Source organism: Myotis yumanensis, unplaced genomic scaffold (assembly GCF_028538775.1).
Source record: "Myotis yumanensis isolate MYYU_CA2020_CCGP unplaced genomic scaffold, mMyoYum1.0.hap1 SCAF_6, whole genome shotgun sequence".
Taxonomy (NCBI): domain Eukaryota; kingdom Metazoa; phylum Chordata; class Mammalia; order Chiroptera; family Vespertilionidae; genus Myotis; species Myotis yumanensis.
In genome coordinates, this window is record NW_027223757.1 from 40,646,220 (window position 1) to 40,664,478 (window position 18,259).

At 36.4% G+C, this 18,259-nt stretch overlaps 1 protein-coding gene across 2 annotated transcripts in view; it reads right to left on the minus strand.

The window, feature by feature from the left end:
• Positions 1-18,259, minus strand: part of LIN28B (lin-28 homolog B) — an 85,586-nt gene that overhangs the window by 56,192 nt on the left and 11,135 nt on the right. The window contains exons 1-2 of one of the 2 annotated variants that reach the window (XM_070419298.1): positions 13,658-13,667; positions 12,612-12,799 (exon numbers count right to left, since the gene is read on the minus strand). In XM_070419298.1, coding sequence (XP_070275399.1) covers positions 12,612-12,799; positions 13,658-13,667 — 198 coding nt within the window. Of the gene's footprint in view, positions 1-12,611; positions 12,800-13,657; positions 13,668-18,259 lie in introns of those variants that run through there. The other variant, XM_070419297.1, reaches the window with a different exon arrangement.

Here is an 18,259-nt window from a genome sequence, read left to right on the forward strand (position 1 = left end):
TATCCTCATGTTATCTAACTTCATTATGAAATATCAGTCTGATAGCATTTTTTCCCTAGCAGCTAGCCATACTGCTTATTATTAGAGAGATGACACAGAGGAGCAAAAAATATATCTTTTTTTTCAACTAATTCCTTCTATATTTGAATAGTCCTATAAAACATTTTTCTTTTTTCCATATAAGGAATTTTTCCTTTCTAAAATCATCTCTACCACCACCCCTACTTTCTTTACACTGAGTTCTGAGAAGTAAGCTATGGTTCAGAAACCTCAGATGATGCTAAAAGATAACTGATAGAAAAATAAGTACACTGAGAAACTAACATGATGTAGGTAAAAAGATCTGTATTATTTTAAGAATCTATTTTGTAAAAAAAAAAAAAACACTTAATAACATTTTTTGGTTTCTTAAAAAAAAAAACAGCAGTATAGATTTAAAATAAGGTATAGTATTTCAAACCAAATTATTTTAATACATAAAAAGCATTAATTATGAGGTCTATTTCAATAAATATTTCACATAAACATAAAAGTTTGATAGCTTTTTCATTTTGAGATTTACTTCAGTACTATCTGTAACTAAAAGGGAAGTCACATGACTCACACAATAAAAGAGAAAGAACAGTTTTCTATCCTTTCCTTTCTACAGGAAGAAACAAAAGCTTGGTATTAGCTATCCAAGGCCAATGGGTGGGGCCTGCAGGCCAAAAGCTGTAATGGATTGGGGTTAATCTTAAGGGGGGTCCACTTTAGCCTTCTGAAAGCATCAAAAATGTGAAAACTGCAATCAAGGCTTACAAAAAATAAGTATGTAATTGAAGTTAGGTTTTAGAACTAGAAAATTTTACTGGAACATAATTCAGTTTATAAACAATGTTGCTGCTTTGGGATAAAATCACCTAACTATGATTTCCTACACAGATACACACACCATCCCCCACTGGTGCACAGATACTTCACAAGCTTCTTGAATAAATAGGAGTATCCAATGTCCAGGGTGATGGGTGGTCCTGAGGTCCTGAACAAGAGCTGTATACTTTTAAAAGATGCTAAGATAAGAACAAAGTGTTTTGTGTTTGTTTAAACCTGGGTTTGTATTTAAACTCTTTACACCACATTGATACAGTTCATAAACTTGTGGTATAATTGATTCAGACAAGTTTTAAGTGTCAGCATAAATGTTGGAAATTAACCACGTCAAAACAAAATACTTTGGAGCTTTTTATAGATCTGGTTCAAATAGACTAATTCAATTTACTTAAAAGTAATCACTACATCTCGAAGGTGGAAAATCTCAACCTAAGATATTTCCATTACTAATAGGAGGCTGTTGTAATGTCTTATGAAATAACATGTATTTAAATAAAATTGTATACATCAAACAACCTGCAATGCAATGAAAAACTAAAAATTGTGAATAATTCAACCCATGTGGAGTCACAATCAAGCGTCAACCATTTTTTTTTAATAGTCCAGGCTTTTTTTTTTTTTTAATAGTACAGGCTTTATTATAAGTATAATATAAAGAGAATTTTTTTTTCTTCAGAGCAGAAAGGCAGGATTTACAAGTGGCCCAAGAAAAAGATAAGCGATGAATAGTACTGACCCCAGCTTCTCAGGCTTGATCAAGTGGGTCTGCAACCTGAGCCAAAGGGCGTAAATTCCTCACCATTCAAATTTCTTCAATGGCATGGGGGAAGAAGCAGTGAAAGGGGCAAACACGCAAATCCAACTGTCCTTAGAGTTACTATGGAACTAAAAGTTTTAATTAGAGAGCTAAAAAAATGAGGTCAGGATGTGACTAAATTTCTGGCTCATAGTTTAATCAATTCTAAAAAAGAAGCTTTACTTGCTAAAATTAAAAAAGATTCATTTATGTTTCTAAATATAATAACATGGAACTGTTACTATGTGTCTTTAATATCATTTAATCTATTTAGAGGAATTGCTAAAAAGTGTAATTATTTTCCAAGCACTAGTGTTTCCATATTAAGAGCAAAATGATGTATTATTAAAATCAAACCTTGAGTAAAAAATTGGTTGAATTCATTCCAAGTTTTAAAATATATCAACAGTATATTAAACATGTAAGGTGATATAAATGACCAGTGTTATCAGCCTTCTGTTATAGACTCAACTAAGGATAAAAGCAAATCATTTGAATGAAAAACTTTGTTAAAATAATTTAGGCATTATAATATCTGGGAATATTTCAGTAATCATCTAGGGAATTACAAAAAAGCTTTAAGGAAAGAAATGGTCATAAACAAACATGGCCAAAGTAAAATTAATTTTAAATTTACATAATCTTTATATAATATAGCACAATAAAATGGAACAAAAATCTTAACGCTATTATCAAATTAAACTTAAAAGATTATGAAATAGAGGCCAACTTTAAGATTAACAAAAGTACTAAATCTAAGTGGGTTTTGATTTTTAAAAGTGGACTCAAGCAGCTGGTAAAAATTAAGCATGTTGCTAATAATAAAATGATATGATTCTAGTGCATTGCTTGAGATGGTTTCTGTGCATGAAATATGAAAAGTATGTATTTTAAGACTGGTAAGAAATCATTGTATTTAGCTCAAATTTCAAAAATTAACAATTTTTAAAAATCATAATTATTTCCAAACTAATTGTGTAGGGGTTATATAAAAAATAAATAGTTCATGGGGAAAATGTACCATACCTTGTATGGAAAGACTGAAAATTGGAAACTTTTTATTAAAAAGTTTGCTAGAAGGAACAAAACAGAAAAATATATAGCAACTGGAAAGCAAAACTCTTAAGTCTATCATACAACAGTTCACACTTAATATGTGATCAATGAAAAGTTGAATAGATAAAAAGATAGCACTTTTATATGAAAATAAGCCCTCTTGTTGATTTACACCTCTAAAAATGTTTATACAAAAACTCAGTTAAGACAGAAATTCATTAGATTTCTTGTGGGAAATATAAATATCAATAAAACAAAATCTTCCCTTTAGGTAAGCAGTGACTTTATACTCTACTAGAGACCTGGTGCATGAAATTCATGCACTCGGGGGAGGGGGAGGGTCCCTCAGCCTGGCCTATGCCCTCTAGCAGTCCAGGAGTCCTTAGGGGTTGTCCGACTGAAGCTGTCAGTTGGACATCCTTAGTGCTGCCAAGGAGGGGGACAAGGCTCCCGCCACCATCACTGCACTCGCTAGCCATTAGCCTAGCTTCTGGCTGACTGGCGCTCCCCCTGAGAGCACAATGACCACCAGGGGGCAGCTCCTGCATTGGTCATTCTGTGACTGGTCATTCCGCCATTCGGTCAATTAGCATATTAGCTTTTTATTATATAGGACTAGAAGCCACGTGCTCAAATTCATGCACATCGTAAGGAAATTAATTAGAAGAAATATTTTAGAGGTGGGGGAGGGACCGCGGGAGGGCTCCAGGGCACGTCCAGCCCATCTCTCCCAGTCCCAATCCGGGCGATTGGAGCCCTCCTGGGGTCCCTCCCCAGCCGATGGCCCCAATGTCCCTGATCAGGGCTGGAGAGGGACCACAGGAAGGCTCCAGGGCATGTCCAGCCCGTCTCACCCAGTCCCAATAGGGACCAATTGGGGCCGTCTCGCCCAGTCCCGATTGAGGCTGATTGGGGTCAGGGAGGGACTGTGGGAAGGCTCCAGGGCATGTCCAGCCTGTCTCACCCAGTCCTGATCAGGGCCAATCAAGGTCGATTGGGACTGATTGGAGCCGTCTCACCCAATTCCGATCGAGGCCAATTGGGGCCGTCTCGCCCAGTCCCAGTAGAGGCCGATCAGGGCCAGCGGCCAGGGAGGGACTAAGGGAGGTTGGCTGCCTGGGGAGGGACTGTGGGAGGGCTCCAGCAGCAAGCTAACCTATAGGTCAGAGTGTCTGCCCCCTGGTGGTCAGTGCACATCATAGCAACTGGTCAAATGATCAAATGAATGATTGGACACTTAGCATATTAGGCTTTTATTATATAGGATGGAAAGTACCAAAAGGATAAATGATTTTAAGATTGAAGATTGGTGAAGTGTGTACTAATAATCTCACTTTCACAAGCACAGAAACTACACATGTAAAGATAATTTCCAAGCAGAAATAACTAAAGAGAAACAAACAAAACACATGAAAATAAATGTGAACTATATAAAGGATACTAGATCGTAGCCTATATCCAACAAGACGAAGTTAAAAGGAACCAGGACAGCCCTAGCCGGTTTGGCTCAGTGGATAGAGCGTCAGCCTGCGAACTGAAAGGTCCCAGGTTTGATTCTGGTCAAGGGCACATGCCCAGGTTTCGGGCTCTGTCCCCAGTCGGGGGCTTGCAGGAGGCAGCCGATCCGTGATTCTCTCTCATCATGGATGTTTCTATCTCTCTCTCCCTCTTCCTTCCTCTCTGAGATCAATAAAAATATATTAAAAAAAAAAAAAAAAAAAAGGAACCAGGACAGTTAACCAGTAATATAACACACCAATAATCATATAGGATCATTGAACCTCTGCTCTTCAAGGATACAAGGGAACTTTCTGTGATTTAATGTTCTATATCATGATTGTGGTAGTGGTTATACAATTTGTCAAATTCATCTAATTGTATACTTAAATTTTGTGAATTTGCCCTAGCCGGTTGTTCAGTGGTTAGAGCATTGGCCCACAGACTGAAGGACCGCAGCTTTGATTCCAGTCAAGGGCACACACCTCAGTTGCAGGTAAGAGGCCACCAATCAATGTGTCTCTCTCTCACAACAATGTTTCTCTCCCTCTCTCTTCCACTCTCTCTGAAAAAAAAAAAAAAATCAGTGGAAAAAGTATCCGCAGGTAAGGATAAAAAAAAAATTTTGAATTTTATTCTATATTATTATACCTCAATAAATCTGACAAGGCAAAAATGAAAATAAATGACATGGGTGGGCTCACTATCTTAAAAATTCTGACAATGATTTACATTATGAAAGTACTAATAAAAATATAGTGCTCAAAATAAAGATTAAAACTAAAACCTGGGATTATTACAGTTTTAAAATTATTTTCATGCATATTACATCAATTGATACTTACCTATCACTCAAAAATAGTGAGGAAAAATACTGAATTTCAGTGACTAGCCAACTCACTGAAACATTCCATACCCCGAGGAAGTGACTAGCCAATAGTGGGGAACCAACCAAGTGGCAGAGCCAAATCCAAACCTTAATTTCCAATGTTTTCTCTGTCACTCTACCACACTATTTCAACTTTGTAATATCTATGTACAACAAACACTGTTGTGCCCTTACTATCTTCCAAGCTCTGTGTTAAAGGTTTTACATTGTAATACTGTTTAATCCTCATAACAACCCTCTACAAGGTAGATATGTATTTGTCCCTTCATTTATAGGACACTGCGATACTGAGAAAGTAATTTAAAATAACTTACTTCTCCATCAGACATACTACTAGGATTTGAATACTGATCTATTTGACCAGATTCTATTCCTTTATATAGTATCTCACAAGGGTTAAATAATTATTATTACAGCAATGGATATTAAGTTATCACAGCAGGTCCATTTCAAACAATCTATTTTCCTTAACTTATACTGAAGAATGTACGAACAGGATATACAAAGGTAAAATCTCATGTACAAAAATTAAAAATATCTGCATAACAAAAATATTCCTAAGCCTCATTTTATATCCTGATACTTAAATAATATTACATACCACAACATTATAATAAAAAGCTTTGTAGTTCACTGCAATAGAAATTAAGCTATTAATATTATATAATTTACCCTATTTTAACGAGAGCACATAAAAGAAGATACCAATTTAATTTTCCACCATGAATATATGCCATTGAATATAACTTAACCATGATTTTATTGTGGCAAAGACTAGTTTCCATTTTAGTTTATTTATTCAATACATACTTGCTAGGCAGTTTATGTAACAACTCTACCCTTCACAGCAACCTAAAATGTTAGGTATGATTATCTCCCAATTTGGTGCTGGATACAAGGTAAAAATAAAAGGAACATAAAATCTTTGTAATATGGACATGTGTATCCTCCATAAAGATCAAACTACAGATCAGAGATACAGAAATAGTGATGTATCAAATTGCAATGTAACACTTGTTATTATTGGACAAAACACTCATTAAAAGATCATTTCTAAGTGTACCCCACTAATCTGCAATGTATTTGCTTTAATATGTTACTGTTACCAACTTTTCTGATATTAGATGCTATAATAAAATTATTTTAGAGAAGAAGAAAAATAATTTAAGTTTCTCATGAACCATACATGTTATAATGACATAACCTATACCAACTATATATTGAACAACTGAACTTCTTATGTAAAATTTATTGAGAAATATCTCAGGGTATTTCATATTTAATTGTAAATCAAGTCTATAGAATATCATATCTAAAGTAATACATTTCCAGTTTAATTAATTAGAAATATCACTTTAATTGTTTAAGTTATACTTGGCACAAAAATAAACCCACAAGATAGCATATTTTAAACTAGTAACTAATCATGGCATCAAAATAAGTACTCAGGCCATAGCCAGTTTGGCTCAGTGGATAGAGCATCGGCCTGTGGACTGAAGGGTCCCAGGTTTGATTCTGGTCAAGGACACATGCCTGGGTTGTGGGCTCAATCCCCAGTGCGGGGCATGCAGGAGGTAGCTGATCAATGATTCTCTCTCTTCCTTGATGTTTCTGTCTCCCTCTCCCTTCCTCTCTGAAATCAATAAAAATATATTTAAAAAAACACACAAAACTACTCAGTTAAGATATACAAAACTATTGCCCTGGCCGGTTTCTGCTCAGTGGTTAGAGTGTGAGCCAGCAGACTGAAGGGTCTCTGGTTGGATTCCTGGTCAAAACTATCCTCTATATTTACATAATTTCTGAACAGGGAGAATCCAACCAAATTCAAATAATAAGGGTTCAATTCCTGCTCCAAAGTAACAAAGGACACACTTTTTAATCCTCCATGTTGAGTGTAGGTAACAAGGTTTTTAACTTCCTCTGAAACCTGAGAACTCTGAGATGAGTTATAGGTAAGTTAAAGATGTTATTCTGAATTGCCTTCATGTATTGTGAATGATCTTTAAAAAAAGAAGATTCACAAATAAAAAAAGAGGAAAATATTTAGAGTTACATCAATAATCTTTATAAAGGGGAGGAGAGACTATGTCTTAAATATGTACCTAATTCACATTTCAGGTTAAAATTGAATGAGAATAAGAACATCATTTTATCCTATATAATAAAACCCTAATATGCAAATCGAGCGAACTGCAGAACAACCGGTCACTATAACGTGCACTGACCACCAGGGGGCAGACGATCAACGCAGGAGCTGCCCCCTGATGGTCAATGCGCTCCTACAGGTGGAGCGCTGCTCGGCAAGAAGCCGGGATCATGGCTGGAAAGTGCAGAGGCAGTGGCAGGAGCCTCTCCTGCCTCTGCGTCACTGTTAACGACACCTCGGGGGATGTCCACGAGAGGGCGCAGGCCGGGCTGAGGGACCCCTCCCCCCAGTGCACGAATGTTGAGTACCGGGCCTCTAGTAAGTATATAAAAGGAGTCTTAAAATAGATCAGCATTTAAAAATCAGAAGGGAAGTATCCAATATCTTTTATAAAACTTTGATTTAAGTGCTTTTAAATGTGATTACATTAAAGGCATTTCATTTGGGATTCTTCCAAATTGGTCAACTGGGCAAATCATGAAAATTTGATAGGCTGAGGAACTATTTTCAAAGTATTAAAATCTATAACTTTCAAAGAAATGAGCTACAATTATCATATGTTCACGTTTTAAAATTTCTAAGATTTCTCTGTCTAAATAAACTTTTTGAAATTAAAATAATCAACAGTCCTGAGAATAATAATAATCACATCTATTCTGCATGTGAAAAATGTTTTCATGCCTAACTATGACAAAAATATAGTAGATAAAATGCTATGAAAAGCTCTTAAGCATGAACATATTGGAGTAAATCTGTTTTCACAAGTTGTATAATTAATTAATATTGAAAACATTTACACTATGTACTTTATGATACATCAACTGAATTGTGTATAATACTTGAAATTTTCATATATATAAATTAGTCATGTCCACCCTGGGTGGGTAGCTCAGTTGTTTAGAGCATCGTCCCCATATACAAAGGTTGTGGGCTCCATCCCAGGTACAGGCACATACAAGAATCAACAAATGAACACATAAATAAGTAGAACAACAAATTGATGTTTCTTTCTCTCTCTCAAATAAAATAAAAATTTAAAATAATAAATTAGTCATCTGCAAATGTTTTCATATCTTATACTATTAATAAAATACTTTAAATACATGTTACAATAATTTTTCTTATTTCTTCTACTTCCATTACTTTTTGAGATGTTTTCTAAGCAAAGAAATAAAAGGAACATAAAATCTTTCTAATATGAACATTTGTATCCTCCATAAAGATTAAACTACAGGTCAGAAATACAGAGCATAGGAAGGAAACATCAATACTACAAAGGTAAATGAAGAACTCAAAACCAAATTATTAAAAAATACTTAAGCCTACTGAGTAATACTAGCTAAATTGCTATCATCTTGAATTTCTCTGTCTTTGAAAAAAATTCTTACATAAATTGTGAAAAAAATAAATATATTTATGTCAAAAAATCTTTGTACCATATTTGATGGCCAAGAATTCCAAATACAATCCAATAAGTGAAGAAATATTTCTATGCAAATAAGCTTAAGAGAGGGCAATAAGGAGAATGGATTCTATTTTTCCCCTAAACAAAATAAATTTCAAATGATCATTTTATCTTATTAGAAGAGAAAATGACTGGACATAAATGTCAAAATATATGTAAGGAAAACTTACAGGATAACAAATATCAACTGGTAGTTATTGGGGAATAGATGTGATTATTATTATTCTCAGGACTGTTGATTATTTTAATTTCAATGCTGCTCTTATCCAAAAAAGATCTAATATTTAATTACCATGCAATTCATCTAAAGTACCATCATTATTTAAGCCTATTAAAAGCTTATAATATTTCAAGAAGGTGCCAGAGACCTTTCCAGATCATTTAAACATGTCAGCCCACAATCTAACTGTGGATGCACATTTAAAAAATTTATTAACAAAAACTGATAGGAGTATTAATTATTAGCACTTAAGAAATGATCATATTCTAATTGATGAAATCACCTTAGCAGGAACCTAGGCTACAAATCTGAATTAACCATGTACACCCTTCCTTCAATTGAGAGACAAATCTGTTTCCCATTGGATTTTTAAGTAAGATATTCCTACAAATTAATCATACTGACAAATTAAACCATCAAAATTGTCAAATATTAAAATTTTAAGGAGCACCTCAAACTGTGTGCTGCCAAAATTCACAAATATATTTACACAGTATTAAGTTTGTAAAAAATAAAATATTCCTTATTGAATGCCACCAATGTTTCAGTATTATCATGTGTCAAAATACATTTGAATTTATTAATAGTCCACAAATATAAGATGATTTAAATCACAAGTTAACATTAGAAATTAAAATGAATCTGTCATTTTAAACCACCAATGGTTGCACATCATCTTCAGACAGCAGAATTTCACTGCATATATCAAAGAATCTAAAGATAGATAAAGTACAATACCTAAGTCATGTGTTTCTTTTGGAGGACCTGGTAACATTAGAGAACTAGAAGTATGATTGTATTACTACCAAAAAATTTTAAGTAGCTTTATGTAACAATGAACAAATATATATATAAATGAATGTATTCTTAATTTCCTAGAAACTTAATTGTTTTTGATGTGCAGTTCTTTGCAGTCAATATTTTCAAAAGAAAAAAAATATATCCTGGTGACTTAGCATGAATTTTAAAATATTATCTTAAAGAAAATAAAATAATTTATTTTTATTTCCCCACGTATATAGTATTAAAAACGTTTTCAAATATTTTTTTAAAATCCAAAACCACATACACTTCTGAACACTCAAAAAACACTCATGTCATATATTTAAAATAATGAGTAGATCTCGGTCCAGGAAAACATTTCAAAATTCCCAAAATACCCATGCCTATTCTTTCATAACAAAAGAATATAGAGACATAATGGGGGAGGGAATCTAATTTATAATTATACATAAAACCTAGTACGCTTTCAAAATGCTCAGACAGTAAAATTGGCAACATAAATAATTTAAAAGATTTAAAAGATATTTATAAAATTGTCCTGAATTGCAACCTGATTGTATAAGCAAAAGCAATGTTCACATGATGCTACACATATCATTTATGACCATCAAATTGTTACTTATAGTTGCTTGGCTAAAATCAGTAGGATTCCTGCCTTCTTCCAAACAATTATTCATATAATTTATATGTAATATACATTGTCACAATGTAAGACAGAAACTCAGGTATCAAACTGAAGATGCAAAAAAATAAGGTGATTGATACCCAAGTAATTTTTTCCTAGATATACTTTTACCATAAAAAAATTCCCTAAAATATCACTTTCTAATTTTAAAGTTAAAGATTACCACTGCCTGGCTTTTAACATCACAAAAAACACTAATACTTAAGTTTTATTGACTTTTTACATACTTCTTCCTAAGAATGTATCTAGATATATTCTTCTGAAGAATACAAATACATATATTTAAAGAGCATTTTTATCACATGTCATTTTAATATTGTTCTTTAGTAAACACATAATGTGTAACAAGATTAAAGCAAGTCTTTAATAATCAATTACTGTACACTGGAAATGGTTTGCTCTCTATAAAACTTTTTCAGCAATATAACATTTCTAAATTTAGTGGCTATAGGAATGTTTATCAATATATAACCATTAAACAGCTTAAATTTGGATGTCTTGTGGTTCTAAATATTTAATTAATAAGATGCCTAATATTTGAATATATTAAAGGTAAACACAGAAAACCAAATTATAACAAGGTGTGATCAAAGAAGAAAAGGGCTATTTTTTTCATTCATCTATAAAACAAATTTATGAGATCGTAAAGAACAATTTAACAACCTAAAGAAGGTTCAAAGGGGGGAAAGCCAAGGCCTGACAGAACTAGATCTGTCAGTGATTTCAGTCACTCTGCAGAAAATGTGGTTTCATTGTGCAATATAAAGTAGGAGGCATAAAATTCAGTAGCCTGTCTGTGCACTTCTATTTATGTATTTAAACCCTGTTTCAATTCACAGATTATGCTGATCCTTCCACATATAAACAGCCAATAATGATGGCCAGGCCTTTAGGAAAGGAAAACACACACCACACAGCAAGGTCAGGAAGCTACCAAGCACTACAGGACAACAGATCAAAACAGAATGGTTTCATGTGTTTCTATTGTTTATATACTTAATTTGGAGATGATATTCCGTAGGGAGAAAGGTGGCTGTAAATATTACCAGGAACATGCAACATAGTATCAAATAAGATATAGACTTTTCATGCAAACAGACTATTTCTTGCATCTACTGTCAGTCAACATGTAGTATATTGATAGCCATTCACTGAATTCTTTTTAACTTAGATGTCAAGACAAAGTAAACCTCTTCACTCTTAAATCCCTTTATGCCTATCTAAGAATTACAGAGAATAGTTCTTTAACTTCCTTTAATGAAATGATCAAACTTGCAAACTGTAAATTATCTTTTTTACTATAAAGAGATTAAGTAATAGAGATGAGTGGATTGAAAGGGGATGAGGTATTAATTTGTTTCTGCGTAAAAAATTTAAAATGAGAAGCAATAACATTCTGCTTGGTATTAAGCATCTTAAAAAATTACAACACACTATAAGGAATGGTGGAAATTTACCCTCAAGTAGCAGACTAGCACATTTTAAACATACAAGCTAGAGCCGCCTCTGGCCACATGTTTTTTTAGTTCAGTCTCTTAAAGAGACAGTATCCTTGGACATAAGCCCTACACGAAGCACATTTCTAAAATGTTTGATTCCTAAGCATCCACTCTTACATTTCTTCAAATCCATACTAGGCTAACAGTGTTCTACTTTATTTTAGTGTAAAATCAAATTATTTTAATTTACATGTATAAATGACTACCGGACAGGCAGAGATGAACAGGAAAAGCTATTGATTGACTAGAGATGTCTAAAATACAGGGACCTACAGATTTCCACAGCAAACTATTGTGTCGTGTGTTTTTAAAACTTAAAACAGCCGCCGTTTCTTCATTCATTTACCTACTCATTTACTAGGCGTAGGCGACAGAGTACATTGTAACGGATAACACCGGAAGCTACACCACTGCAATTTCACTGTCGAATGAAGAGAGGGAACTTGCTATTAAAGTCAACAAGCACCCAAGCAGTAAAATTTCATAGATTTCATTTTCTGTTTAGGAAAAATACTCAGGAAGAGAGCCGTACATATACCCTAAAAACTGTATTAACTCGTGACTAGAAGGAAGATTTTTGTCTTTCAATACACCCAAGGGCACATTATTGTATAGCCATTGACAAAACTACTTTATCAACTCCACGTGGAAAAAGGTGAAGGGCGGCGGTGGAGGGGGGGTGCGGGGCGGGGGTTGGCTTACTTGGTGTACGAATACATCGACTGGAATATCCAAGGGTCTTCCCTCTCGGTTTATCATGGAGATGAATCCAAATCCCATTCGCACATTGAACCACTTACAGTGGCCAGTTCCGTGCAAAACCTGGGATTCCTCCTCTGCCTGCTGCGGCAGCTTCCCGGGCTCTTCTCCACCACCTTTGCTTGCCCCGCCTGAGTAGAACAGGACAAAAAAGTCAGTTAGTCTGTATTGCCATACAGCTCATTGAGAGAGAAGGGGGCGGGGGGGGGGGGGGTAATGGGGGGGGCTGGTTAGGAACAGGGAGGGGAAGGAGAAGGAAATAAGAAAACGCGATTAAATGGTTGATTCCTACTTTCCTTCTACAGAAAATATTTAAAATGAAAATAGTTAAAAGGGGAAGCGGGGGAGGGGAAGCCACACTGTTCTATCGATCACATCCACTTGCACGGTTCTGTACAGACGTGTCCTTTTTCATTTAACTCCATTTTTTTTCAGGCACACATTACAGTACAGCATGAGATACTTTACTTGCATATTGCTGATTTAACACTGATCCCATTCACAAAGAGAAATTTTCAGCGAAACTCTTCTCTCGGGCGGGCACCAGGAGGAAAGAGAAATCGCGAAGATGGTTAGAACTAGTTTAAATGCACATGCGGCGGCAGCGAATCCGGGGTTATCTGCAATGTGCGTTCCCCTCCCCCCATAACTTTCAATTAAAGTTGGGGTGGGATGGGGGAGGGGGCAGGTGTATAAAAGTTTTCTTGGGCTCACTAACTGAAACTGCGCTTAATCACACTCAAACAATTCAAACAATAGCCCACTGAAAGCTTTTCAAGTTGTGAATCAGTGTGGGCGGTACAAAACATTTTTGGAGATCTGTAACAATAGGTTGCAGAAAGCCCCCTTGCGCGATGGAGGGTGGGGGAAATGCCCAGTATTGGGGTATAACCAGGAAGGGGGGGACGGGCAAAGAAGGGTGGGAGAGGGGGAGGGGGAGAGAAAGGAAGAGAGAAAATCACAGTAAAACAATAGAAAAGAAAATTAACCTTCGGCCATGTTGCCCCACGGGCCCTCTGCTCCAAACTCGTGAGATGAAAACTTTCCCTTTGCAACGGAGTGATCTTCTGCATCAATCTAACATCTTGATTTTGTGCGATCACAAATTTAGCTCGCATGGTCTAATGTGCTTTCCCTCTTTTGATTTTTTTCTCTTCTCTCTCCAGTTTCTGGCCCCCTGAGCACACGTGACTTTGTCAATTACATGCTTTCTTGCTACTAATTTCACCTCGGATCCTTAAGGGGCTGGCAAGAGGAAGAGATAACCAATCGCCATTTCATCTACGCTGACATCAAAATAATTTATGAATGAACACGAAAAACTCAAACACGTTACCTTAAAGACAATTTGGGACGCTTCTTTACGATAAAACAGAATGCTGATTTCGTGCTTTTATTTAAACACAATGGAGGTTCCTTGTGAATCGTTAAGAAAAACAGCACAGTCATATATGTGCACACGCGTGCCCTACACATAAGCCTGTCCAAATAATCTCATTTAGGGGGAAAAGAGCCATTTAAATAAAGCAACCGAGGTTACGCTTTTTTCCCCTTTAAGAATTCAGCAGCTCGACAGCAGCAAACCGGCTTTGGACACAAATCTCCTATTTAATTCAGTTCATAGAGAATATATAATTTACAAAATATTCTAATTAAACCTAATTACATCCCCATGAAAGTTTAGATGATAATATACACCTACAATAAGACAAAAGCACACGATTACCTGAATGTGCCCTGAAATCTTTCAAATTCAAAATAAAATCCTACTGGAAAAATCACTATCACCTTCATGTAGTCAAATTGTGTTTAGGTTTATCAATTCGCAACATTTTGGAGGGGGTTGGTAAGAAACTGTACTTCACAGGTTTCTCCGCCATCTCTTTCCGGGGGGAGGAGATGTGATTAATGACTTCCTAAATAACAGCCCAGTTTTCCAGCTTAACATAGAGTGAACCTCAATCACTGGCGATTGTTCCCCAAGAGCAAGACGAGGTAGGGCAGGGAGGGGGAGGGGTGCGCCAGGCAGGGAGGTGAAGAGGGGCGGCCAGTAGAGGCGGCTGCAGAGCTAGAGAAAGAGGTGGGGGAGAAAAAAATCGGGCGCTGGTGGGGGGAAGGGTAAAGAAAGAGGCAAGTGGGAGACAAAAAGGTAAATTCATAGAATATTGACTGGACCGTGACATTTTACCAGTGGATAGAAGAGTCGAATAAATGAAAATTTAATAACGGATTAGGCTCCTACCCCGTTTCGCCCGCCCGTTTCAAAATGCTTTCCCTTTACCTTTCAAATCGGTTCAAATGATTGCAGATTACTAGATACTGACACCAATATTACCGCCCTTATCGAACACTACAATAAATATTATAGATCAAATAGAAATGACTTATTTCCTTTAAAATATAAAGCATCACCCGTTTTTCAAACATTTAAACGCACCACTACTCTTTCCCCCTCCCCACCCCCCATTTTCTTAAACAAGCAGTTTACAGAGAAACTGTACAGATACCACTTCCCTTAGGCAACGCTACCGAGTTGACCCTCCCCCACCAAACCCGCAATCCCCTCGGGTGTCTCCAAACATGTCCACACTGCTAACTCTTAACACTCCTAACCAACACTGTTTCACACAAACTGAAATGCTGGGAGCCTGAATCCAAGACCTTCTGAAAAATCCACATATGGCATCTATGCACACCTCCTCCTCCTACTGAACAAGTAAATATAAATGTATACTAATTGGTTCAGATCTGAAATAAGTGGAGATATATATGCTATTTTAGGCAGTCTATGGTAAAAGGCTTCAATAAAGACAGATGAATTTGTAAAGACTTTTTGTCTGTTTATTTTGTTGTTTCCCATGAAAGGGGGTATAAACCTTGGTAGGGAGGAAAGAAAAAGCGTGAAAATCCAAATGATTTGGAAGGAGTAACAAAAGCTCAAAGCTCTCAAAAAATTATTTGTTAACAAAACATTTACTAGGCATTATTTTAATAAAAAAGCAACTGACCTATAATGAAGTAACTTTAACAAGGGCATTCATTCCAGGTTAAACATTTCACATAATACAAAAATAGAAAATACTAAAATAAGTTATGTGCCTTTTAAAAATATTTTAAATGACAGATTTACTTTTAAAAAATCAACATCTGGGTAACAGAAAAATATAATCTGGAAAAGTATGCATGTAACTTGAGGGGGAAAGCTATTATTCATGTAAACCCAATTGTCATAAAATTCACAAGCCAGTACAGTTTAGTTGTCACTGACATACATTTATAGTACATGATATTTTATCTGTAAGTTTGTCTTAATTAGAAAAGTTTAATAAAATCCAAAACTATAGGTGGATTCTGAATCCTTGTTTGTTAAATTTGATGAAATTCAAACCTACCGATACACAGCTTAAAGGTGTGAAATACCATAACTGAACCACACAGTATGATATGAGATTCAGTCTTGCCTGATTGGGGGCCTCCAGTATTAGTGGAATTAAGGTAGGGTTCACTGGACTGGTCACTGGTGTCAGAGGTTATCGACTCATTCATTTCCTGAGAGGGACATCAGCCTTTCAAGTTGTGTGGAAGGCTTTTTCCAACTGGGAACTCTGAGAAATCCTCTAATGTTCATTCACAAAGAATTTAAGGCAACTGCATTTACATACCTGGGGGTGGGTAAAAGAAAGGGGGAGAGAAGGGAAGAGGAGGAGGAGGAGGGAAGGAAATTTGGGAGAAAAGTGGACAGAGACACTAAGAAAATATCACCATTTCAGGGATATGGCACTATCTTTTACATAGATTGGTCTTTCCTTTCCCCCACCCTTGTCTTTTGAGCCTAAGATCCTTTTATAAAACTGAACATAATCTCTTTAAGCTCAGAGAAAGCGTCTTTCACATAAAATGGTCCTATGAATCTCCTAGAATGCTTTCCAATTTGTCACCTTCCTGAAGTCTTCTGGTTTTAATTTTTTTCTCATTTCCTACTTGATTTTAGTGCCAGAAAGACCTGTGCTTGACTCAAAACGCATGTTTTATACTTGTGAAAGCCAAATGTTTCCGTAAGTTGATTTATCATAGTTCTTCCAAAATATCTTCAAAATGAGTTCAAATAGCTACATAGATTTTTAACGCACTGGGGGTAAAAATCAAGTAAATAACCTATCATGTGCCCATTGGGTACCACAATCTAAGGCTTCTACATTTAAAAAGCAAAGTACACATGTTCTTGGCCGTTTTTTTTAGTTTAGTTTTTAATTCCAACAGTGAAATGCAAGGAGCCAAAAGAGGTGCCACAGCCCACCGTCCTTGTTTTCCCATGAGCAATGAGTAACCTTCATCAAAGCAGAAACAATGCTTAGGTTCTTAAAACTAAGAGGAGGGGCTGTAACACTGCTGTGAGCGACTCCACCGGGGCTTTTCTCCCGGCAAATGAGCCGGGGTCTGCAGCCCCAGTGCTGCGTTCGCAGCTCAGTAATTTCACGCGCAGTTCGTGCCCCAGGGTCGCCGAGACCCCCGGGCCAGCCGAGCAGCCCTTCCCTCCACCTCCATCCTCCCCGACACTTCCTCTCCCTTTTTCTCGTCACCTTCCCCTTTATTCAGCACATCACCACCTCCTCTTTAGAAGTGGAACCCTTCCGAAGAAGGCTAATGATTTCTCACTAATGAATGGATTTTTACATGTGTCCTCCCGCTCCCGCCCCCCCCCCCCGCCCCCAGAACACCAAACAAAGGAAACCCTTGCCTTTACCACTATGGAGGGCAACCCTTGCAAGGCACAATCTACTACTTTTACTGCGTTTCCAGATATATCATTTATAATGTGATCCCTTTATCTGTGAGATATCAGTCTCGGAAATCTAAGATAAGTGAAGTCAAAGGGGAAGGAATCAGGAGAACCCCAGAAAATGACCACTAAGCCCTTACTCCCCCCCACCCCCATCACCACCCCGGCATTGCCTAAAATGCAAAGGTCTTCAGACTCCTGGCGCCGGTCCTTTAGGGCAGCCACGAAAACAGCGCCCGGCGCCTTTGGAGGGTCAGGAAAAGCCCTCGTCCGGGAAGGGGGCGGCCAGGGGCGATTTTAGGGAACCTGCTCTCTGGCCTTGAAGATTGTGGTTTCCAGCTCAAAAGCTGCACATCGGGCAAACTGTTCCCGATCTCTTCCCATTGAGGTTTCAGCAAACTACTAAGCAAATAACTTTCTTAAAATTCTTACAATACGGAATCAAATGAAAGAGTACTCCGCTGGGTACCTTGATCTTATAATAAAGGCACTTCAGAATATGGGGGCATTATGTTTTTTGTTTTCAAAAAGCAAAATTCCGTTATTTAATTTCCTTATCTGGAAGGAAAACTCTCTGGCTTTTAACACAATTTTTCCCACTTGAGAATTTTTTCACAGTTGTAAATCTCTTTAAAAATTTTTTCTTAAATATCTTAACACATTTCCCCAGGTATAATTAAATAAAATTATGGAAATACAGGAAACTATTAGCACATACTTTAAATTTTCCAAATTGCTTTCACACTTCAAAAAAAAAACACTTGCAAATGTTTCCTTCTTTTTGACCAGCTATGTTTCAGCAAAGTATTTA